This window comes from Schistocerca americana, chromosome 7, assembly GCF_021461395.2.
Source record: "Schistocerca americana isolate TAMUIC-IGC-003095 chromosome 7, iqSchAmer2.1, whole genome shotgun sequence".
Taxonomy (NCBI): Eukaryota; Metazoa; Arthropoda; class Insecta; order Orthoptera; family Acrididae; genus Schistocerca; species Schistocerca americana.
Genome location: NC_060125.1, coordinates 356,574,043 through 356,598,202, shown reverse-complemented (window position 1 = coordinate 356,598,202; position 24,160 = coordinate 356,574,043). Strand labels below are relative to the sequence as shown.

The 24,160-nt window shown below is 47.5% G+C and overlaps 1 protein-coding gene across 8 annotated transcripts in view; it reads right to left on the bottom strand.

Annotated features, from left to right (window-relative positions):
* Window positions 1-2,611: 2,611 nt before the first annotated feature.
* Window positions 2,612-24,160, bottom strand: part of LOC124622057 (clathrin light chain) — a 64,290-nt gene continuing 42,741 nt past the window's right edge. For 7 of the 8 annotated variants that reach the window (XM_047147624.1, XM_047147627.1, XM_047147623.1 and 4 more), the window contains 4 exons: window positions 20,885-20,986; window positions 3,394-3,505; window positions 3,055-3,066; window positions 2,612-2,938 (listed from right to left, as the gene is read on the bottom strand). In XM_047147624.1, the coding sequence (XP_047003580.1) occupies window positions 2,758-2,938; window positions 3,055-3,066; window positions 3,394-3,505; window positions 20,885-20,986 (407 nt within the window). In that variant the 3' untranslated portion in view covers window positions 2,612-2,757. The remainder of the gene's footprint in view (window positions 2,939-3,054; window positions 3,067-3,393; window positions 3,506-20,884; window positions 20,987-24,160) is intronic. The other variant, XM_047147625.1, reaches the window with a different exon arrangement.

The following is a 24,160-nucleotide window of genomic DNA, read 5'->3' as shown; positions in this document are numbered from 1 at the left end:
GAGTCAGGCCTCATATCAGCATATTTTGAGGAGTGCCACACACATTTAAACAAATTTTGAAGCCTTTGAGAGGGAAACTGATGTACTGCTGGCTGCAACTCTAGAACGTTGTCACGCTGATAGACTGGAATCTGCAGTGATGTACTCACAATAATTTCTCTGTTAGTTTTCTGTAACATTCTTTCCACTGATGGAAAAATTCTCTAACAGTTTATGTTCATTGTGCTGAGTGACATCTGAACTATCTCCGCTTTGTTGGAGCTCGAAATACTGCTTTTAATGAATCATAACTTTCATGACCTGACCACCAATCTAGAAGAAGAGTTGTTCTCTCAGAACAGAAGAAAAGCATGATGCACGAGACATTTAATGTTTTTCATTTCCCATTTTTCCTAAATTTCAATGGGTCTACCACAAGATTGTCTGCATAGAACTTTGTTGTTCTGCCACATGGTCTGAAATATTCAGTTTATTCCTTAAGACATACGTATAATTTAGGCAGCAATGAAACAGCCATTCTAATTATGCACCTTGTAGTGTATGAATGGTTGAGTGCAATCGCCTCTGTTTTCCCCTTTCTTTTAGCACCTATTTTGTTTTGAAAACCAGACTAACCTGCACTTTAAACTTAAAATTCACTAAAACTAGCGATCTTATGCTTTGCATTCATTCATAAAAGCTTTCATTTCTGTTTGAATCGCTTCATTTTCCAACCTGTTTCTCAATATGTATTTTGTTATTTTTCTTGGCACAATTTTGTGTTCTATTGAAGTGATAGCTCAAAAAGTCATACATTTGACTGTCTCAATCTCTAGTCAACTCTTATGTCATCTAGTGACTTTTTCCACCTATACAATTCACGTTCAGAACAGACAAAGCAATATGTATTTTGAACAGTACTGACATACAGCAATTTCATGCCACTTTCAACCAACCAAAACATTGCTGCTTTTTGTGTGATAAGTAATTTTAGTTACTGGTGTTGCTTTTGGAGATAACTAATGATTGTATGTGGCATTACTCTTGGAGATAACTGATTATACATGACACTATCACTCCAAGAGTCTTCATGAGTAAGTTTCTTTACCATCTGCAGATTTGCAATCTGCAACATCAAGTGTTTCAGTCGTTTCTAGCCACATGTCTGCACTATTTCCATGTTCGTCTAGAAATTTAACTACCATTTCACACAGTATATAATCTTCACACGTTTTCTGTTGCTGGCTTCATTTGGCATCTGATGTCTATCTCCATAGTGAGCAGAAAAATATTTGCAGTGCTTGCTGTCACCTGTGAGGGTAGACTATGTTCAGCATGAAATTGCTTGTGGAGTATAGATGAAGTACAGAATTGCTTTCACAACTAGCACCAGGGCTATATTTTTCAAAACATGTACCAGAAATTGAAAACATCTCAAAGAAACTGATATTAGTTCCCTTTTCCTTGCAGCAATATTCCTCTTTAGTGAATGCCGCCTAGAATGAGCCAAATGAAAAGATGCTTGGAAAATTGTACAACAAAACTGACACACCAGTCACAATACAACATGTATTCATTCATTCATTCATTCATTCATTCATTCATCAACCAAGCAGTGGCAGAACAACACACATGAGGATATTTAAATCTGCACGATTTTGGAGCCTGGCAGAAGGGTTGAAGGAGAAGGGCTGGTGAGATTCAGGAAATGGGATAGTTCAGGAAAGTCTCCCAGAGCACCGGGTTAGGAGAGTAACCGCATGGGGTAAGAAGTCTGGTGACTTCCATGACCCAGGGTTCTGGGCAATTTTTACAAACCCTCCCCATTCCTCAACCTCACCCATCTTTTTCCTTCACCCTTCTTCCTTCTGCTTCAACCCTCCTGCCATCACTTGGTGATTAGATTTCTTATAAATCCAGTTCCATTATAGTTTCAAAAATTGATTATTTTCATTAACATTTATTTATTGTTATATGCAATAACTTTGTGCATACTCAAGGATGCTCCACAAATTGTGTTTTACACAAATTTATTTTTCACATAAATTACAAAAGTAGAACAGAGAAATCTCCACTTACATTGTTAACATTTTTAAGACTTTGCACTCAAAGTTTATTCAACAACAATCTTTGTTGCACTTCTTTGTGATGATATTACTTGAGTTGTCATCTAAGTTATATTTGTAAATAGCCAGTTTTGATCATTAAATGTGGTCATAAAACATTATAACATTAACAGCATATTCTTACTTCCAGATGGACTCTGGAGCATGCATTTTCTACTTGCCTTATAACATCTTAGATAATTTGCCTACGGATTAAGAGAGGCTTCTGTTCCAACGATAATGACCCCATCTCATACCTCATTTCTTGAAGATATGAGCAGTGAAGTTTTACATGGACAGATTAAACTCCCCTACATTTTGTATTCAGAACTGAAGGAACTGCAGCCATCTTGCCTACATTTTATTTACATTAATTACGAACTGCATAATTTTGTTTGAGGATAAAAATAGTAATAATAATTATTTACTTTAACTGCTAGAATCAGCTTCTTTACCCTAAGAGATTTAACTATTTTCAGAAGAGTGGTATGTCATCGGGGATGTCATCTTAAGGATTTGAATGAACATTATATTGAAGTGAGGCATTTATTTTCAACATGAAAATATAGAATTTTTCAGATATTCCCTACATGTTTAGGTAATGATTCGACAGTTAACAACATTTCTTAACTACAAGGTGACATGTTGTTTATTCAGTTTGCTGAATATATCCTCAAGCACGCTTAGCTGCAGGAGGAGTCTGTTTCAACTGAAGAATAATGGAACGCATGCGGGAGACATCCTTACTGGTCTTGCTTGATTTGGGGTTGAAATCGCACAGCTTTGCAATCCTCTCCCACTCAGTGCCTGGCTCAATTTCTCCTGCTTCAGCAACAAATTGTTTCTCAGCATTCCTGTAAAGTTAATGAAATGTTATTCAATTGACCTCTGCTATAGGGTACTTAAATAAATATGATCAGCAGCTGTTATTAATTATGCAAATTATTTTAGCAAAATATATAGCACTTACTTAGCTGCTTCCCTGTGGCAGCATTAAAAAAAGAAGAGAATATTTAATATTACATTTTCATTACAGCTGATAGCATATTTTCAGCATAAAAGTGTTTGTGTAATGGCAAGACTAAATTACAACAGTGAGTTACAACAGTGAGTTACAACATGTTAAATATGCAGTTGTTCCATAATCTTCCCAAGAGTGATAATGGGGGGGGGGGGGGAAATGGTGGCCCAGCTATTCCACAAAGAATGAACATTTTAGAGCAAGGAAGCCCTCCAAGAGGAAGCAGGTAATGTAATTACTTTTCCAAAATTAACAATAGACTCTTTAGAGCCAATCATTCCAACTTACCGATTTGCCGCCTTTGTTTTGGCTATCTGCTCCTCATGATGCTTATACCATTCTTCCAGCTCTTTCTTAGCTTGCTCCCGTAGTTCTTCCTTCCGTTTTTCTTCATTAGCATCTAAAAACAGGAATATATTGTTCTCAAAACAGACACAGAAGATTAGTACTAATAAATGATTAATTTGTCAGTGTAGTCTTATTATACGAGGGCTATCCACAAAGTACATTACGTTTTGGAATTAAAAATAAATAAAAAATTGGAATTTTTTATTATATACAGATGAAAGCCACACTTAAATACTACTTTTCTACATAGTTGCCATTTAAATTAACGCACTTATCGTAGCGATGGACGAGCTTTGAAATTCCTTCATTCAGTGACAATTTCCTAGTCATCTATACTATAGTGATTGAGTCAGCTGACAGTGTGATGGAATATCAACTGAAGATTTGATTATTCTTTATTCCTAAGACAACAGTAACCAAAAAGGACTATTGAACCTTTGGTAAAATCTGTCAATTTGCAGGCAATGAACTAGTGTGTATAAAATATTAGCCCCATTTCTGTGAAACTATGTTTAAACCAAACTATTATTTTTCCACAGAAAGAAAACTGTTTTGCTGTATTTGTATAAAAGACCTTTCAGTACTTTTAAGTCTGTGTCATCAGTATCACGAAATTTCAAAACAAAGAACTGTATACAAACTTTAGTACCTGCAAGTGCTACCCATACAGATATGCCAAAGGCATTTATGCAATCAGGAGCAGTATGTCGAAAGAGGATGCCACACTGCCACACAAGAACAAGGTGACAGTCACTAGCCATAGGTGATTAAGGGTCGAGGGCGTGTGGGGGAGGGGGGGGGGGAAGTAGTGCAGCAGTATGAGCACTTATTACACCTATGCTATCTACAGTAATGATCTTCCGCATGGACTGTGTTGCTTACAAACTGATTTCTGAATTGTGTTGATTAACACTATACAATCTAATGTACATAACGTTCCATCCTGCTAAATATTTTGTATCTGCAACAGCAACAACTTTCAACAGCAGTAACAACTTCACCAACTGCAGCAGGCAAAGCAGTTGAGGGAATTAATTATGCAGAAGGAATCATCCTCCACCACCAATCAACAGACGCAAGAAGCACTGCAGCAGTTTGCAAGTCCTGTTACCTGCATTACCAGCACTGAATTATGATTGAGAACTACGAATCCTGTGCCAAACGACTACAGCGGCACTTTGCAGCATTTAAGGTAAACAACAAGCAGAGTCAGAAAGCATTCACTGTATTTGTGTGGTTGGTTGGTTGGTTGGGGAAGGGACTAAGCTACGCGGTCATCAGTCCCTCTGATCTTAGATTAACTAAAAAATGATAAAATCCCACATTAAAAGAGGGAACTACAATATCCATAAAACTATGACCTATTGACAGGGAAGGAAGGAAGGAAGGAAGGAAAAGGATGGAAGAAGAGGTGAGAAAGAAAGTGACTGTGATAGGGGCACAGGAGACGAGAGAGGAAAGGAGTGGGGAGGCAGAGGGCTGGGGTGAACCACCACGCCCACTTGAAGCCAGTCCAGTCAGGATGAAGGGGGAACAAGAGGGCCTGCCATCCCTTCCACTCACCGATAAGGTGGAAGGTCCCTCCCTTAAATAAAGTGATAAAAACCCCCATCATGAATAAAATGTAAAACGAGATCCGCCATTGAGGCATTGTCAGCCAACACCAGGGATAGTGAGTCTGGAAAGCTAAAAGTCCTTCGCAGGGTGGCTAAGTTAAGGCAGTCCAATAAGATGTGAGCCAAAGTCAACATCGATCCACAACAACAGAGAGGGGGGTCCTATCGACGGACCATGAGTCAACGAACTATGGCCAATGTGGAGCCGGCATAGAACGACAGAGGCCTTCCGAGAGGCCCAGGAAGAGGACCGCCATGGAGTTTTAGAATCCTTAATCGCTCTGAGCTTGTTCGGCGAAGAAGGAGTGTGCCATTCTGCATCCCAAAGGCCCAAAACATGACGATGTAATGCTGAGTGAACATCTATTTCTGGAATGCTAATAGCAAGCGATGGCCTGGTAGTAGCTAACTTAGCCAGCCAATCAGCAAGTACATTGCCAGGAATCCCATCATGGCCTGGGGTCCAAATGAAAACCACTGAGCATCCACGTTGAGCAAGGAGAGAAAGGGAGTCCTGGATAGCGATGACAATTGGGTGGCGAGGGAAGCAATGGCCGATAGTGTGCAAAGCACTCAATGAGTCACTACAGATAGTGAAGGATACTCCCGAGCAGGAGTGGATATGGTCCAGTGCGTGCAAGATGGCTACCAATTCTGCAGTAAAAACACTACAGCCATCAGGCAAGGAATGAAGCTCTGTGCATTGCGCATAGGTGTAAGCAAAACCAGTGCAGCCAGCAACCATGGAGCCATCAGTATAAATCACTTCTGAACCCTGAAATGAACTGAAGAGACAGTAGAATTGGTGGCGAAGGGCCATGGGAGGGACAGAATCCTTTGAATCTATTGAGAGATGACGACAGAGCTGTGGCCGAGAGACGCACCAAGGAGGGGTACATGCGTGAGCAGAAAAGAGGCGGTAAAGGGAATTGCTTGAGCTCAGAAAAGAGTGACTGAATGCAGACAGCCATGGTAAACCCACATCGTGGCCGCCGCTGTCGCGGGTTGATCTCCGTGTCTGGATAAAGGAGACAATACTTAGGGTGCTTTGGGGTGCAGCAAATGCGGAGCGCATAAGATATCAGCTGTTGTTGGCGCAAAACTCGCAGTGGTGGAATCCCTGCCTCTGCGAGAAGACCTAGTACGGGGCTAGTCCGGAAGGCACCAGTCGCAAGTCAGACCCCACAGTGGTGGATGGGGTCTAGGATCTGCAGCGTCAAAGGCGACGCAGAACCATAGACAGGACTTCCATAGTCTAAACGAGACTGGACCAACGCTTGAGAACAGAGCAGTCTGCACCCCAGGCTGTATTGCATAGACATCTAAGAACTATGAGATGGGACCAGCATGTTCTCTTCAGCTGGCGAAGATGAGGGAGCCATGTCAATCAGGCATCGAAGACCAGACCCAAGAAGTGAAAGGTGTCCACTACCTTGAGGGGCTGGCCATCGAGGAACAGTTCCAGATGGGGATGGACTGTACGGTGACGGTAGAAACTCATGACACACCTTGGCTGCCAAAAACTGAAAGCCATGGGAGAGAGCCCATCAGTGCACCCGGCAGATTGCCCCCTGTAGACGGCGTTCTGCAGTGCCCATTACAGAGGAAGCGAGGTAGATACAAAAATCATCAGCATACAAAGAGTGGGACACTGTCGGCCCAACAGCTGTCACCAGACAATTAATGGCTATGAGAAGGAGAGGGACACTCAGCACGGAACCCTGTGGAACCCCATTTCCCTGCCAATGGGGAGTGCTGTAGGAGCACCTAACTTGGACCCGAAAAGAGAAAGTTCTGTGCACCACACTGAAGTGTGTGGGAGCGCCTGTGTTTAGTAAACAGAGGTCAAGCACTGCCAGAACAGCTTCAACTGTCCTGCCGAAGGCAGTAGTCATATGACTACTCCAAAGAGGGTTGTGGGCATTAAAGTCCCCTAATAGCAGGAAGGCAGAACGGAGTAGTAGTTGAAGGGTGGTGAGGGTATGGAATGTGGGCGGCCTGTCAGGTGGGAGGCAGAGATTACAGATCATGATTGGAGTGACCAGATGGACCCTGACAGCAATGGCTTCCAGAGTGGTAGGAGGGGAACCCACTTACTAACAATGTCCTTGCGGACCAGAAGCCTGCACAGGGCCAATTCGGTTCTCACCCACGAAGGGCGGGCGAGTAAGAATTGACAAAATGGGTCTCCTGGAGCGCAATACAAGTGGCAGAGTAGAAGGAAAGAAGGGGCTGCAGCTCTGGAAGGTACCACAAATAACCATTACAATTCCACGGGAGGATTCTCAAGCCGTAGTCCAAAGGGGAAGCGAAGGGACCGGAGGCTGTCACGCCACCGAGTCGCCATCTGTCACCGATAAGGATGGGGTAATATCCATATAGGTGGGGTCAGACTGTTGGTTCATTGACTGGAGGGGGGAAAGACTGCACCTCACGGGGTACCGGAGGGGCCTTACCCTTCTACTTGCGTTTCTGCTTGTTCTCTTGGGAAGGAAGAGAAAGGCAGTCTTCAGAGAGGGCGTGCACGACATTACACTGGGCAATCTTGGCGCCCATCGGCCACAGATTTCAGAGGGGTGCCTGGAAGAGGAGTCCCAGGAGGGAGCTCCAGTACCGGCAGCTGCCGAAGGAGGGGAACACTTCTTCGGCGGGGGAGGGGGGAGCAGCACCCGAAGGTGTGGGTATGGGTACTGACGGGAGGGGTGGGGTGGGGTGGGGGGGTGGGGTGGGGGAGGAGGCTGAAAGTATGGGGCAAATGGTTTTTTTTTTTGTGGTTTTAGGGCGCACAACTTCAACGGTCATTAGCGCCCAAACTACGTTAGGAATGCACCGCGAGGAACAAGTTTAAAACAGCAACTAAAAGGGAAAACACGATAAAAGATCGACAGGCATACGATAAAAAAAAAAAAACAGCATAATTAAATGTCCTTAGACAGGTTGGTCAATTTGATAAAACGAAGAACGCGAGCAGCTGCTTCTGGGTCATCTGCTAAAATGGCATCGAGAGTACATGGCAGGCCAAGATCAAGACGCAGTGTAGTAATATCCGGACAGGACGTTAAAATGTGGCGGACTGTCCGCAAGTGCCCACATGGGCAGAACGGCGCTGGCGCAGCTGTCAGCAGATGGCGATGGCTGAACCGGCAGTGTCCAATTCGTAACCGGGCCAAAACTACCCCCTCCCACCGAGAGGGGCGTGAGGAGGACGTCCAAGCCGCGGGAAGAGGTTTCAAGGCCCGAAGCTTGTTGTCCGTAAGTGCAGCCCAATCGGCATGCCACAGCGATAAAATGCGCCGACAAATGACTCTGCTACAATCTGATGAAGGGACACAACAAAAAGCTGTCCGAGGCTGGAGGACCGCAGCCTTGGTCGCGGCATCTGCAGCTTCGTTCCCAGGGATACCGACATGGCCAGGAACCCACATAAAACTAACCGGAGAACCGTCGTCCACCCGCTGCTGAAGAGAGCGTTGGATCCAGTGCACGAAAGGGTGAACTAGATACGGATCACTGAGGCTCTGGATGGTGCTCAGGGAACCAGAGCAGATGACATAAGCAGAATGTCGGTGGCGGCAGATATAAAGAACAGCCTGGTAGAGGGCAAAGAGCTCAGCTGTGAAGACCGAACAATGGCCATGGAGCCAGTATTTGAAACTTTGTGCCCCGACAATAAAAGAACAACCGACCCCGTCATTGGCCATTACAAAGGAACGAATAAAAAGAGGGAGGCGACCGCGAAGGCACCATGTATGCACGGTGCGGAGAATGCCCGCCCTCCAACAGGTGTCGTAAGCCTTCTCCAAATCAAAGAACACAGCCGCGGTCGGGCGCTTCCGCAAGAAGTTATTCATAATGAAGGTTGACAAGGTAACCAGATGGTGAACAGCAGAGCGGCACCTACGAAATCCACATTGTACATTGGTAAGTAGGCGCCGAGATTCGAGCAGCCAAACCAAACGAGAGCTAACCATTCGCTCCATCACCTTACAGACACAGCTGGTAAGCGATTTGGGTCGATAACTGGAAGGCAAGTACTTGTCCTTACCCGGCTTAGGAATCGGTACAACAATAGACTCGCGCCAGCATGCGGGAACATGTCCCTCAATCCAGATGCGATTATAAGTACGAAGAAGGAAACCTTTACCCGCAGGAGAAAGGTTCTTCAGCATCTGAATATGAATAGAATCAGGCCCTGGAGCGGAGGACTGTGACCGGGCAAGTGCATTTTCGAGTTCCCGCATGGTGAAAGGGGCATTATAACTTTCATGATTCGAGGAGCGGAAGTTAGGTGGCCTAGCCTCCTCTGCCTGTTTTCGGGGGAGGAAGGCAGGGTGGTAATGAGCGGAGCTCGAAACCTCTGCGAAAAAGCGGCCGAAGGCATTGGAAATATCCTCAGGGGCCACAAGGACGTCATTCGCGACCGTCAAGCCAGAAACTGGTGAGTGGACCTTAGTGCCAGATAGGCGGCGCAGGCTACCCCAGATAACAGAAGAAGGAGTAAACTGTTGAAGGTGCTTGTGAAAGCAGCCCAACTGGCTTTCTTGCTTTCTTCAATAATACGACGGCACTGCGCACGTAATCGTTTATAAGTGATACAATGCGCCACTGTAGGGTGGCGTTTAAAAGTGCGTGAAACACGTCGACGAGAAGCGTCTCTACATGCTGCGGTCCACCAGGGGACCGGTACGCGACATGGAGAAGAAGTGGTGTGAGGGATGGAATATTCAGCAGCAGTGAGAATGACTTCCGTGAGGTGTGCGACCTGACTATCGCAGCTTGTGAAGGTTTGATCCTGAAAGGTCACCCTGGAAGAGAAGAGCCCCCAGTCGGCTTTGGAGATGTTCCAACTAGCTGAGCACGGAGAGGGGGTATGATGCAGGAGATGGATGACACACGGCAAGTGGTCGCTCGAATACATATCAGAAAGGGCATACCACTCAAACCGGCGTGCAAGTTGGGTAGTACATATAGAGAGGTCTAAATGGGAATAGGTGTGAGATGTGTCCGAAAGAAAAGTAGGGGCGCCAGTATTGAGGCAGACAAGATTGAGCTGGTTGAAGAGGTCTGCTAACAGGGAGCCCCTCGGGCAGGATGCTGGAGAGCCCCAAAGGGGATGGTGGGCATTGAAGTCTCCAGTTAACAAAAATGGTGCAGGTAGCTGAGCAATAAGTTGAATCATGTCTGCCCTGGTAACGGCAGACGACGATGGAGTGTAAACGGTACAAATAGAAAATGTAAAAGTGGGGAGAGTAATTCTGACGGCAACTGCCTGCAGGCCGATGTGCAATGTGATGGGATCATAGTAAATATCATCCCGGACCAGCAACATAACCCCTCCATGAGCCGGAATACCTACCACAAGGGGTAGGTCAAAACGCACAGAGGTGTAGTGTGCCAAGACAATGTGATCGCATGGGCGGAGCTTCGTTTCCTGGAGGGCTACGACGAGCGGACGGTGCAAGTGGAGCAGCAACTTCAAGTCCTCTCGGTTGGAGCGAATGCTGCGAATATTCCAGTGAGTAAGTGCCATCGTGAGAAGAAAATGAAGATGAAAAAAGTGGTCACCTCGAAGGCCGCTGAGGGCCTGGCTTCGAGCTAGTACTGCCGCCGCTATCAGTAGGCGGACAGTCATCGTCCATTGGTTCTATAGGTTCATCGGCCATCTCGTTAAGATGGCCGGGAGGAGGAGCTTCCTCCGCCGGTGGACAGCCAGATGTTCGGCTACCAGCGGTGCGGCCAGGCGAAACAGATGACGGCCTGGGGCGGCAACCGCTGGGTGGCGCAGGAGAAGAAATGCGCTGTGGAGGAGAAGAACTGTGCTTCCTATGAGCCTTCTTGGAAGGTCTTTTAGTGGAAGTACTGGTCGACGGCTGGGAGTGCGAGGTACATAGGAAGTCTGCATGGGACGGTTCCTTCTTGAAGGCCCGTGCATCTGATTTCTGGGTCTTCGTCTTGGCAGAAGCTGATGAAGGTGCTTGTGTTGGAGGGGTGACGGGAGGAAGAGAAGACGTCGACCGCGCAATCTTAGCACTGGCCGAATGGACGACCGTGGTGCCAAAGGTCAGATCGCATGTCTGCGTTGCCACCTCCCTGGTAGTCAGAGGAGAGGTGAAGACAGTACTGTACTTTCCCGCTGGGAGCAGCGCGGGCTTCCTACTAGCAAATAGCTTGCGAGCAGCCGAGGTGGACACTTTCTCTTTGACCCGAATTTCTTGGATACAGCGTTCTTCCTTGTAGATGGGACAGTCGCGGGAGGACGCTGCATGGTCACCCCGACAGTTCACACAACGAGGAGACGGAGGTGGACAGTCACCCTCATGGGCATCCCTCCCACAAGTGACACATTTAGCCGCATTGGAACAAGACTGGCGAGTGTGATTAAAATGCTGACACTGGTAGCAATGCGTAGGTGTCGGGACATAGGGGCGAACAGAAATAACCTCGTAGCCCGCTTTGATACGCGACGGCAGCTGAACACTGTCAAAGGTCAAGAAAAGTGTCCGGGTCGGTACAAGGTCATTGTTGACCTTTTTCATGACCCTATGGACAGCCGTCACGCCCTGCTCAGCGAGGAAAGACTGAATCTCCTTGTCAGTCAATCCGTCAAGTGATCGAGTATAGACCACACCACGAGACGAATTCAAAGTGCGGTGAGCCTCCACCCGGACAGGGAACGTGTACAGGAGTGTGGCCCGAAGCAGTTTTTGTGCCTGAAAGGCGCTCTCAGTTTTTAGTAACAAGGTACCATTACGCAACCTGGTACACGACTTGACAGATCCGGCTATGGCATCTACGCCCTTCTGGATAACGAAAGGGTTGACAGAGGAAAAATCCTTTCCGTCCTCAGATCGAGAAACGGCGAGGAACTGTGGGGCAGGCGGTAGTACTTTTGTCACTGGTGGCTGGTCAAGTTTCCGTTTTTGGGTAGAAGTCGAGAGAGATGGAGAGAAATCCATTGCGGAGGAATCCCCCATGATGGCCAGCGTCTCCGATGGCGCGCTCCTTCCTTGTGGGGACCCTCTCAGAGGGCACTCCCGCCTTACGTGAATGTTTACACCTCAGGTCACACCTCCCGAGAAACAGACGGAGGGACCAATTGGCATGTTCAGAAGGTATCAGCTCAGGCAATCATCCCTCCCTGGGCCTGGCCTTTACCAGGGGGTACGTGCGTGCCTTACTTGTCTACCCAGGGCGGGGAATTACGCGTTACCCCGTCACCGGCTACGCGTGCGAACGCGTGGGTCGGCCTTCAGGCGCGCACAGGGAGGAAGGAAGAAGAGGAAAAAGAAGAGGGAGAGAGAGGACAGACTGTCTCAAACGCCGAGGCGGAGACCAGAGAAGGCAAGGAGAAGAAGGCAATGAGAAGGCAAGGAGAAGACAGGGGAAAGAGTAAGGAAGACAGTGAGATGGAGAAGAGCAAAGAAAGGAACCAACCAAAGGAAGGAAGAAACGAGAAGTGAAAAAGCAAAATGACCGCAAATAGAGGTCGTGGAACCGTCCGTCTCCGGACGCAGGCGCTAACTACCCCCTTGAGGGGGAGGGACTCCTTTTAGTCGCCTCTTACGACAGGCAGGAATACCTCGGGCCTATTCTAATCCCCGGACCCGCAGGGGGGGGGGGGGGGTAAATGGGGTGGGGCTGGGAAGGGGGGGGGGGGGTAGGAGGGGGGAATGGACGCAACGGAAGCAAAAGTAGAAGACAGACACGGGATGGAGCCAGCCATACTTTCGACAAGCCTCAGTGTAGGTGACCGATCTAAGGTTTGGTACTCTTGATCCATCCTTCTTTCACAAACACCGGGCATATAGGCGAGCGTGGAGAATGCTGTCCATGACAATTTACACACACTGGTGGGGGAGCACAGGCACTCCCCTCACGGAGAGGGTGCCCAGTCACTGCAGAGGGGATCAGTGGTGCAGCGGGAAGACGTGTCTAAACTGTAAGCATTTAAAGCATCTCATCGGTGTAGGAATATAAGGTTTTACATCACACTGATATACCATTACCTTGACCTTCTCCGGGAGTACATCCCCCTCGAAGGCCAGGATAAAGGCACCCATAGCAGTGCGATTGTTTGGATGGCCTCGCTGCACACGGCGGATAAACTGAACCCCTCGCCACTCGAGGTTAGCACGGAGCTCCTCGTCAGTTTGGAGAAGAAGATCTCTGTGGAAAATAATGCCCTGTACCGAGTTCAAAGATTGATGGGGCGTGACAGAGACTGGGACGTCACCGAGACTGTCACAGGCATGCAGGGCGTCTCACTCGGCAGCAGAACATGTCTTTATGAGCAAAGCACCGGATCGCATTTTATTCATCGATTCCACTTCACCATACTTACCTTCAATCGTCTCCACAAAAATCATAGGCTTGGTCATGGCAAAACTTCCACCATCCTGTTCTGGCACAAGCCAGGTACCAATGGAAAGGTTTCGACCCAAGCCAGTGAGCTTGACCCTCCTCCCAGGGGGTGGCCAGGGAGAAGGAGGCCGAAGGATCAGAAGGAGTGTCACATCTGCTACCACTCAGACACAGCCACAGAATGGCCAGGATGGTGAAACTTTCGTCGCTTCATCTGCATGGCGTCTGCCCTAGTACCACCCACTCCGATCAGGGGCTCGCCCCATGGGCGCCACCCAGCCACAACAAGGGCCATCTGGCACGGCAGCCACTGCTGGGAGTTCTGGTGCCCCAAAGTGATGAGCATCGACTCCTGGGCATTCACGAGGCGTTAATAGCTCAGGTACCAGCAGTGTGATCCCTGTGGTTTCAGGGGGCTCAGCCAAGTGGGTAGTTAATAGCCCCACCACATGTACCGGCTACCATGCTGGTGACCTAGCAGAAGGACGGAGGGGGGGGGGGGGGGGGTGGCAGGGTGCAAAAGGAAAGAGGAGGGGAGGGGGAGAGGAACCTTCACCATGGAAGCTAAGTAGGGAGTTCATCCCCAAATGGCTCACAATGAATGGAAAATTTTGGGAATGGAAGTCAAACCCCAAGGGGACCAAAAATGCTGAAAAGGAGATGGAAACAGCAAACTAAACAATAGCACAGACCAAAACAAAGCCAGGAGGGTAGCCAGGCCGACATGAAGTCCAGTAAGAGGAAAAAGAGGGGGCAGGGACAAAGGAGTAAGGATAGCGAGGGAGAGGAACAGGGATGGTAATGCAGCCTGGAAAGGAAAGGAGACTGCAATAGCTCGGGGCCCCGTGCACGCCACACACGTACCCACAAAAGGACTGTGGGCCCCCTGGGGGGTGTATCTGTGTGGTCCAAATATCTTTCAACTCATTGCAAGCTGGCCTCAGCAGCAGAACCCTAGTCATTTTCATTTTGTAATGACACACAAGTTGATAACCACATTTTATATGAGGGTTGGAACTTTAATAGTGGCAACCATTTATTTACAGCTTGTACAAAACGGATATATGTTTCGAAGTTTTACTGAGCTTCAAAGTAGTCACTAGCATTGTTTATAACTCGTTGCCAGCAATATGGAAGTCTTAGGATACTCTTAGCAGTACCAGTTACGTTGACAGTTCAAATGGTGCGGTCTTTTTTTTTTTGTTTTAGGGCGCAAAACTGCTATGGTCATTAGCGCCCAGTCCAAGACTTAGGAAACAGTAAAAAACTGTAATTGAAAACCAGCAGCAATGGGAACGAAAGTCATAAAATTGGAGGAACTAAAAGCAGAAGGAAGGCTTAAAAATCCACTACAGAAAGGGGTTGGTTGTCCCCAAAAAAAGCTTCAAATGACTGACGTCATTTCACTGGCACTAATAAACTTGAGAACGCGGTCGGCTGAGTGCGTGTCATCTGCTAAAATCTACGATATATCAGGCGATAGCTGTAGAAGGGGAGGGTAATGGATTAAAATAGGGGCACTCAATTAAAAGGTGTCTTACCGTCCACAGCTGAGAGCAGTGGGGAGAGAGTGGGGGAGGATCGCCGCTTAAAAGATGTCGATGGCTAAAAAGACAGTGCCCTATCCGGAGTCTAGTTAAAATTACCTCCTCCCGACGACACGTTCGGGAGGAAGAGGTCCAAGCACAAGGAAGAGCTTTTACGTCCCGCAATTTATTATGGGGAAGTGTCGACCAATGCGCGTGCCATAAATGAACAACACGACGACATAAAACGCTCCGTAGATCGGCGAAGGGAATCGATTGAATAGCTGGCCGAAGAAGAGAGACTGCAGCCTTGGCTGCAATATCAGCCGCCTCATTTCCACAGATACCAATGTGTCCCGGGAGCCAGAGGAACACGACCGACACGCCCTCCGGTGGAGCAAGCGCAAACAGTCCTGAATCCGGTGGACCAGAGGGTGCACAGGATAAAGAGCTTGGAGATTGAGGAGTGAGCTGAGAGAATCTGAGCAGATAATGTACTGTATCCGCTGATGGCGGCGGATGTAGTGGACAGCCTGGAAAACAGCGTAAAGCTCCACAGTATAAACCGAACAGTGGTCGGGAAGCCGAAAGTGATCTGGGGTGTCGCCAACAATATAGGCACTCCCTACACCTAACGATGTTTTCGAACCGTCGGTGTAAATAAATGTGGCATCCGTCATTTGTGCACGTAGAGCAGCAAATGCCCGACGATAAACAAGTGAAGGGGTACCATCCTTGGGAAATCGACAAAGGTCTCGGAGCAGGCAGATCCGGGGATGGAGCCAGGGCGGTGCTGTACCCCAAGTTGTCAAGAAGATTTTAGGAAAGCAGAAGGAAAGAGAATGGAGCAGTTGACGGAAGTGGACTCCCGGTGGTAGTAGGGAGGAGGGGCGGCCTGCATACCCTGCATCAAAGGAGGCGTCGAAAAAAATGTCATAGGCTGGATTAGCAGGCATGGAAGACAGATGGCTAGCATAACGACTCAGAAGGACTGCTCGCCGATTGGACAGCGGAGGTTCAGCAGTCTCAGCATAAAGGCTTTCCACAGGGCTGGTGTAAAAAGCTCCAGACACTAAACATAATCCACAGTGGTGGATAGAGTCGAGATGTCGAAGAATAGACGGCCGAGCAGAGGAGTAGACTATGCTTCCATAGTCCAATTTCGAGCGCACTAAGGCGTGATAGAGGCGGAGAAGGACCACTCGGTCCGCTCCCCAGGAGGTACCATTCAGGACACGGAGGGTGTTGAGGGATCGCAGACAGCGAGCCGAAAGATAGGAAACGTGGGAGGACCAGCACAGTTATCTGTCAAACATAAGACCCAAGAATTTAGCGACGTCTGAAAACGGAAGGGTGACAGGACCTAGATGTAAGGAGGGCGGAAGAAACTCCTTACGTCGCCAAAAATTAACACAAACGGTCTTACTGGGAGAAAAACGGAAGCCGGTTTCGATGCTCCAAGAGCAGAGGCGATCGAGACATCCTTGAGGATGTCGTTCAAGAAGGCTGGTCCGTTGAGAGCTGTAGAAGATCGCAAAATCGTCCACAGAGGGAGCCCGAGACATCAGGAAGGAGACAATCCATAATTGGATTTATGGCAATGGCAAACAGTACAACACTCAGCACGGAGCCCTGGGGTACCCCGTTTTCTTGGGAGAAAGTACGGGAGAGAGTAGTGTTCACCCGCACCCTAAATGTGCGCTCTGCCATAAATTCGCAAAGAAAAAGGGGCAGACGACCTTGAAAGCCCCAAGAGAACAGTGTGCGGAGGATGCCTGTCCTCCAACAGGTATCGTATGCTCTCTCCAGATCAAAAAATATTGCTACTGTTTGGCGTTTCCGGAGAAAATTGTTCATGATATAAGTGGAGAGAGCAACAAGATGGTCAACTGCAGTACGATGCTTTCGGAATCCGCATTGGGCAGGTGTTAAAAGACTGTGGGATTCCAGCCACCACGCTAATCAGTAATTCACCATACGCTCCAAAACCTTACAGACACTACTCGTGAGAGAAATGGGGCGATAGCTAGAGGGGAGATGTTTGTCCTTTCCAGGTTTCGGAACAGGAACGACGATAGCTTCCCGCCATCGTCTGGGAAAAGTACTGTTGGTCCAAATTCGATTATGAAGGTGAAGGAGGTAACGCAGACTATGGGTTGATAAATGCAGCAACATTTGGACGTGGATACCATCCGGTCCTGGGGCGGAGGAGCGAGAAGAATAGAGTGCATGTTGGAGTTCCCGCATGGAGAAAACAGTATTGTAGCTTTCACGATTTTGAGAGGAGAAAGCTAGAGGTCGCACTTCCGCTGCACGTTTCTTCGGGAGAAACGCTGGCGGGTAATTTGAAGAGCTCGAAATCTCAGCAAAGTGCTGACCCAATGAGTTAGAAATTGCGACGGGGTCCACTAATGTATCATGCGCGACAGTGAGCCCAGAGACCGGGGAGAAACTAGGCGCGCCTGAGAACCGTCGAAGCCGACTCTAAACTTCCGAGGAGGGAGTGAAGGTGTTAAATGAGCTAATAAAGAATTTCCAGCTTGCCTTCTTGCTATCGCGGATGACACGACGGCATCGCGCACGGAACTTCTTATAGCGGATACAGTTGGCCAAAGTAGGATGGTGGCGGAAAACGCGGAGAGCACGTCGCCGCTCACGTATTGCATCACAGCATGCCTCGTTCCACCAAGGAACTGGGGGGCGCCGGGGCAATTCGGAGGTGCGTGGTATTGAACGTTCCGCAGCTGTAAGAATAACGTCGGTAATATGTGTGACCTCATCATCAACGCAGGGAAAGTGACGGTCATCTAATGTTGCTAGAGACGAAAAAAGTGTCCAATCAGCTTGGGCAAACTTCCAGCGTCGCGGGCGCATATATGGCAGTTGAGGCTGCACTCTTAAGGACACATGGAAAGTGGTCACTCGAGTGTGTATCATCAAGGGCGAACCATTCTACGCGCCGAGCTAGCGGAACAGTACCAACCGCAAGGTCCAAATGAGAGAAATTTGTCGTGGAGGCAGACAAAAATGTAGGGACCCCAGTGTTGAGGCAAACTAGATCCGCTTGGTGGAAGACTTCTAGCAATAGTGAGCCACGTGGACAAGGATGTGGAGATCCCCAAAGCGGGTGGTGGGCATTGAAGTCCCCAACCAGCACATAGGGGGGTGGAAGCTGACCAAGAAGATGAAGGAGATCAGCTCGTGCCATTGGTGTGGACGATGGAATGTATACAGTACAAAGAGAGAACGTGTATCCGGAAAGGGAAAGACGGACAGCGCCATGTGCTGGAGTGCCTTCAACAGAGGGGAGATCATATCGGACGGACTGAAAATGAGGGAGAACAAAGCGGTCATGGGGACGCAGCTTTGTTTCCTAAAGACATAAGATGACCGGCGAGTAGGATCATAAGAGGATTGACAATTCATCCCGATTGGCTCGAATACCGCGGATATTCCAGTGGATAATGGACATAGGGTGAACAGAAAATGGAGGAATGTGACCAAGGTTGCCGTCAACTCAACGACTGCTCAGAGCTTGCGACCGACAGCATGGAATGGCATTCAGCCGAAGGCAGAAATCCTGATCCATAGGTTGTTCAGGAGCAGCTCCTGCCACCAGCAATCGGCCGCCAGCAGTGCGCCTCGGCGACACAGAAGACGGCCGAGGGCGATTTCCGCCAGGTGGTGCTGTAGATGGGACACGCCTTGGCGGAGAAGGAGAGGAACTGGGTTTCTTTGTAGCCTTCTTGGAAGTATGATGTTTAGATGAAGGAGGAACCGATGGTTGGGAAGTTGCGGTACGTAAAAACTCTACACGAGTATGCTCTTTTTTCAAAGTCTTGGTGTCTGACTTTTGGGCTCGAGATTTAGCAGAACCCAACGAAGGGTGTGCCAGAGAGTGGGCAGGCGAAAGTGGTGAGGTTGAACGGGCGATCTTTACGCTGGCCGATCTGACGACCGTGGCACTAAAGGTGAGGTCACAAGCCTGCGTGGCCGCCTCCTTTGTTGGCCGAGGAGAAGCAAGGACAGTGCTGTATTTTCCTGTCTGAGGCACGGTGGGCTGTCGACTGGCGAATAATTTTCGAGCAGCAAAGGTTGACACCTTTTCCTTCACTCTGATTTCCTGGATGAGCTTTTCGTCCTTAAAAACGGGTCAATCTCGAGAGGAAGCAGCGTGGTCACCCATACAGTTGATGCAGCGAGGGGATGGAGGTGGACAAGCACCCTCATGGGCATCCTTGCCACACGTAACACATTTGGCCGGATTGGAACAGGACTGGCTGGTGTGATTGAACCGCTGACACCGATAACAACGCGTAGGGTTTGGGACGTAAGGGCGAACGGAAATTATCTCATAGCCTGCTTTGATTTTCGATGGGAGTTGAACTTTGTCAAATGTCAAGAAGACAGTGCGGGTTGGAATGATGTTCGTGTCAACCCTTTTCATAACTCTATGAACAGCCGTTACGCCCTGGTCACACAGGTAGTGCTGAATTTCTTCGTCAGACAATCCATCGAGGGAGCGTGTATAAACGACTCCATGCGAGGAATTTAAAGTGCGGTGCGCTTCAACCCGGACAGGGAAGGTGTGGAGCAGAGAGGTACGCAGCAATTTTTGTGCCTGGAGGGCACTGACTGTTTCTAACAACAGGGTGCCATTCTGTAATCTGGAACAAGACTTTACAGGACCTGCAATTGCGTCGACACCTTTCTGAATAATGAAAGGGTTGACCGTGGAGAAGTCGTGACCTTCGTCAGACCGAGAAACAACAAGGAACTGTGGCAACGATGGAAGAACTGTCTGTGGCTGAGACTCAGTGAACTTACGTTTGTGAGTAGACATAGTGGAAGGTGAGGAAACCATTGCGGAAGAATCCCCATGATTACCGGCGTCTCCGATGGTGCACTCCTCCCTTGTGGGGGCCCTCTCTGAGGGCACTCCCGCCTTAGGTGATTGTTCACACCTCAGGTCACACCTCCCGACAAACGGACGGAGGGACCAATCGGCACTTTCGGAAGGTATCAGCTCGGGTAATCATCCCTCCCTGGGCCTGGCCGTTACCAGGGGGTACGTACGTGTCCTACCTGTCTACCCGGGGCGGGGAATTACGCGTTACCCCGTCACCGGCTACGCACAAAAATGCGTGGGTCGGCCTTCAGACACGCACAGGGAGGAAGAAAGAGAAAGGGAAAAACAAAGAAAGGGAAAGGGAAGAGGAGAGGTCTCAAACGCCGCAGCGGAGAAAAGGGTAAAGAGAAGAGCTAAGGAAAAGAGAAGGACAAAGGAAGGATGAGGACATACAAGCAGAGAAGGCGAAGAATGCGGTACATTTACGAGCGTCCGTCTCCGGACGTAGGCACAAACCATACTCCCAGAGGGGGAGAAAGGGAAGGAAAGAGCCAGAGGTGAGGGGAGGAGGGGCAAAGATGGGGGAGAGGGAAGGATGCGGAAAAGGAAGGTATGCAGCCCGGAAAGGAAGAGGGCCACATTAGCTCGGGGTCCCGTGCTCGCTACACACCTGGGGGGGGGGGGGGGGGGGCGGGGGCGTCTATTGCCCGATGAACTTGTAGCAGTTCTGAAGCGAAGTGTTTCCTTCAGTTTAGAAATAGTTGAACTTGCGTGGGCTTGAGCCAGGGGAGTGCAGTAGGTGGTATAGCACTTAGCAGCCCCATCAGCCAAACAAATCAATAACAGCTTGCACTTGCGTGCTGGAGCATTGTCCTGCAAAATGATGGTCAGGTCCTGCAGAAAGTGATGACACTTTCCGCAGGACCTGACGATCATTTTGCAGGATAATGCAATGAACTGATTCTCGAAGTGCACAGAGTAGCATTAAACTGTTAAGTGAACTCTTGGGTCTATCCTGTTATTTACCATACCTTTTCTCTGTGAAATGAAGTGCAGCTGTGTGAGTCAACATAACTAACCTTTCTCCTCAAGGCGTTTCTTCTGTTCTTCCCTCCACTTCCTAATTTTTTCTGGTTCTTCCTTTACAACCGGTTTTGGAGGTGTTGGTGTCGAAAATATTTCTGGAAGAAACATACAAATAGCTTTTAGTAAGTGAAGAAGATATTCCCATACAAATATGGGCATTCCAGTAACAGAAAGAATAAATGAGTGATTCTAAGTTTAATCTCTACTTTGCACAATACACTTTAATAGCAGACAATGACTCTGTACTTTGCCTCAAAAAATAAAACTGGACACTATGAAAGATACAGAATGTATCTCAATGGTTTGCGCAAATAGAGAATGATTGGGGTGGGGGAAAGAAAACAAACATATTAGAAACAATACAGGGAGAAGCCAGGGTATTTCATCTAAGCTGCTGTTCTCTAATATTTTCAGCACCACTTACATATTTTTTTAACAAGATGAATTTTGAGAAAGTTTTCACTAAATGAATGACAGCCTCTTATCATTAGCCACACATGAATCAACTTTTCTCAAACTGTACTCCAATACTTTCTAACACTACTACCAGAACTCAAGAGTTTAATTCAATTCTGTTTTACTCCGCAAAATAATTAGTAATTTCAGAGACCTTACAGTATCTAGAACTTCAAAACAGATTTCTGTCTTGCCTGGACTTTAACGGCTTCTTCCATAGATTGGCAACCTTTCATCTAAAGTAGGCAAGATCCTAAGGAAACATCAAGTTGAAGTAGTTTTCTGGCCACTGGCAACAATCAATGCTCTTCTCAGTTCAGTAAAGGATGATATGGGATTGCAGAAGGCTGGAATTTACAAAATTCCTTGCCAATGCAGCAAAGCTTACAAATGTCAGATGATTCACACAGTACATGAAAGGTGCACTGAACGCGAGTGCCACCCTCGCCTTTTGCAGCCCAGTAAGTTGGCCATAGCTGAGCACAATTACCACAGGACACTATGGATTATTCTGCCACAAAAATCTTGGCCCCCGTGAGGTCCTTTTGGGATTCAGTAATTAAAGAATCTGCAAATACCTCTAGAACAAGAGTTTTAAATCTTGACAGTGGCTTTCAGTTGGACAAGGCTTGGGACCCAGTGTTCTCTAATTTCTTATAAGAAAAAGTATTTTATTCATAATGACATGTCTGGTGACATCTGACATTTGTTTTTAGCACGACGAGTGCACATCCTGACAGAGGGGTGGCCATTTTTATGCATGCGCCTGGGTGCCACAGATGAAACATTATTTGCAGTGGGGGTAGATTTCAATAGAGAATGCTCCTGTGAGGGCCACCAATGCACATGTGTCTCCATGCCAGTTTTTTCTATGAAGCTAACACCTTGAATTAGCACTCTTCAGTGGTGGACACTCATCTGCAGATGGCTGAAAGGTTGCCAGCCGAATATTGTGGCAACGAGTCATCATGATCTGGTTACACTCCCAAAACCTCATAGAATATTTAGTCACGATTTCCCCATCAAGACAATGCACTGGCTTATACTGAATTTTTTCTGTTACAAGGTTCTTTGTGACTTACAGCTTCCCAGTGTCAGACCCCCTTATTCACCTGGCCTATCACCATGTGACTCTTCTATTTCCTGAGGTCAAGTTTACGTGAAAACAATCAACGTTTCAGGTCATTTAAGCAGAGGAAGAAAAAGTGACGAGCATCATCAAGAATCTCACAGAAGATGACTTATAGCACTATTTCCATCAATGAAAATTCACATGAGCATTGGACGGCTAGAGTTATATTGAGGGTGACATTTGTACATTTTTGAAATAAAAATTTTTACAACAACAGTCCCATTATTTTATAGCCGCACTGTACATTTTGGTGTGTGATCTGCACCCTGTTTCTGCTCTCATTTCTATTTCTTTCCCCCACAGAGACTAGCCAACAAATTTTTCTTTATGTGAATATACTGCCTGACAGTGACCCACACTATTGGATGAGTTCGTATGAATTAGTAGGTTCATGAAAGTAGCAGGGAGAGTCAACATGTTGATTGAGACAGAGCACAACTTATTTGGAGAAGGCTGCCCATGACATTGCCTCTGAAGAGTCTTGCATTAGCAGCTATCCATCCCATAGTCACTTGCCAAACACTGAGGTAGACGTATATTGTATCAAGGGATTTACCAAAGATACTATACAGCTGTCTCTGATGACTGCCCATAGTTATTATACTAAGCAACTAGTGTGCTGACCAGCTTTAGCTTGAGAATTCGGTGTGTCACAAATCTGCACCAATATAAGGTTGGTTTCTTTTTTTTTTTTGGGTGCATAAACATCTAGGGTCATAAGCCCCCATGTCAGAACTGTATAACAAGAAGACAAAGTGAAGAGTTAAAAACGACTCCATTTTAATCCCAATCAACGAAAGAGAAGATAGCTAAAAACAGGGTCATGGAGAAATATCTACAAAATACACTGTAGAGAAATGGAGGTCCTAAACTAAAAATTAAATGTCCTTCACCATATTGCTACAACAGATAAAAAGTAAAATGCAGTTGACAGCCCACATGTCTTCATTAAAACAGTTGATAACTCAGAAGGCAAACACAAATGAGAATGTAAGTGGTTAAAAAAGGGCATTCTATCAGGAAATGGCACTGATAGATTGAGTGCAATGAGTACAAAGTGGTGGGGGAGAACCACTTAAATGGCAATAAAAAGACAGTGCCTGATACGCAACCTAGCTAAAATGATGATCTCATAGCCAGAGGGCTGAGGAGGCAGTCATCCAAGCCACTGGGAGGGGCTTAATAACCCAGATGTTGTTCCCATGAAGGGAAGACCAGTGTTGTTTTTTTTTGTGGTTTTAGGGCGCACAACTACAATGGTCATTAGCACCCAGACAAAGTTAGGAATGCACCGCGAGGCACAAGGTTAAAACAGCAACTAAAAGGGACAATACTATAAAAGACAGACAGGCAGAGGATTAAAAAAAAAACAGCATAATCAAATGTCCTTAGACAGGTTTGTCAAGTTGATAAAAAGAAGAACGCAAGCAGCTGCTCCTGGGTCATCCGCTAAAATGGCATCCAGAGTACATGGCAGGCCCAGATCAACACACAGTGTATTAAAATTCGGACAGGATGTTAAAATGTGGTGGACCGTCAACAATTGCCCACATGGGCAGAACGGTGCTGGTGCAGCTGCCAGCAGATGGCGATGGCTGAACCGGCAGTGTCCAATTTTTAACCGGGCCAAAACGACCTCCTCCCGCCGAGAAGGGCGTGAAGAGGACGTCCAGTGGTGATG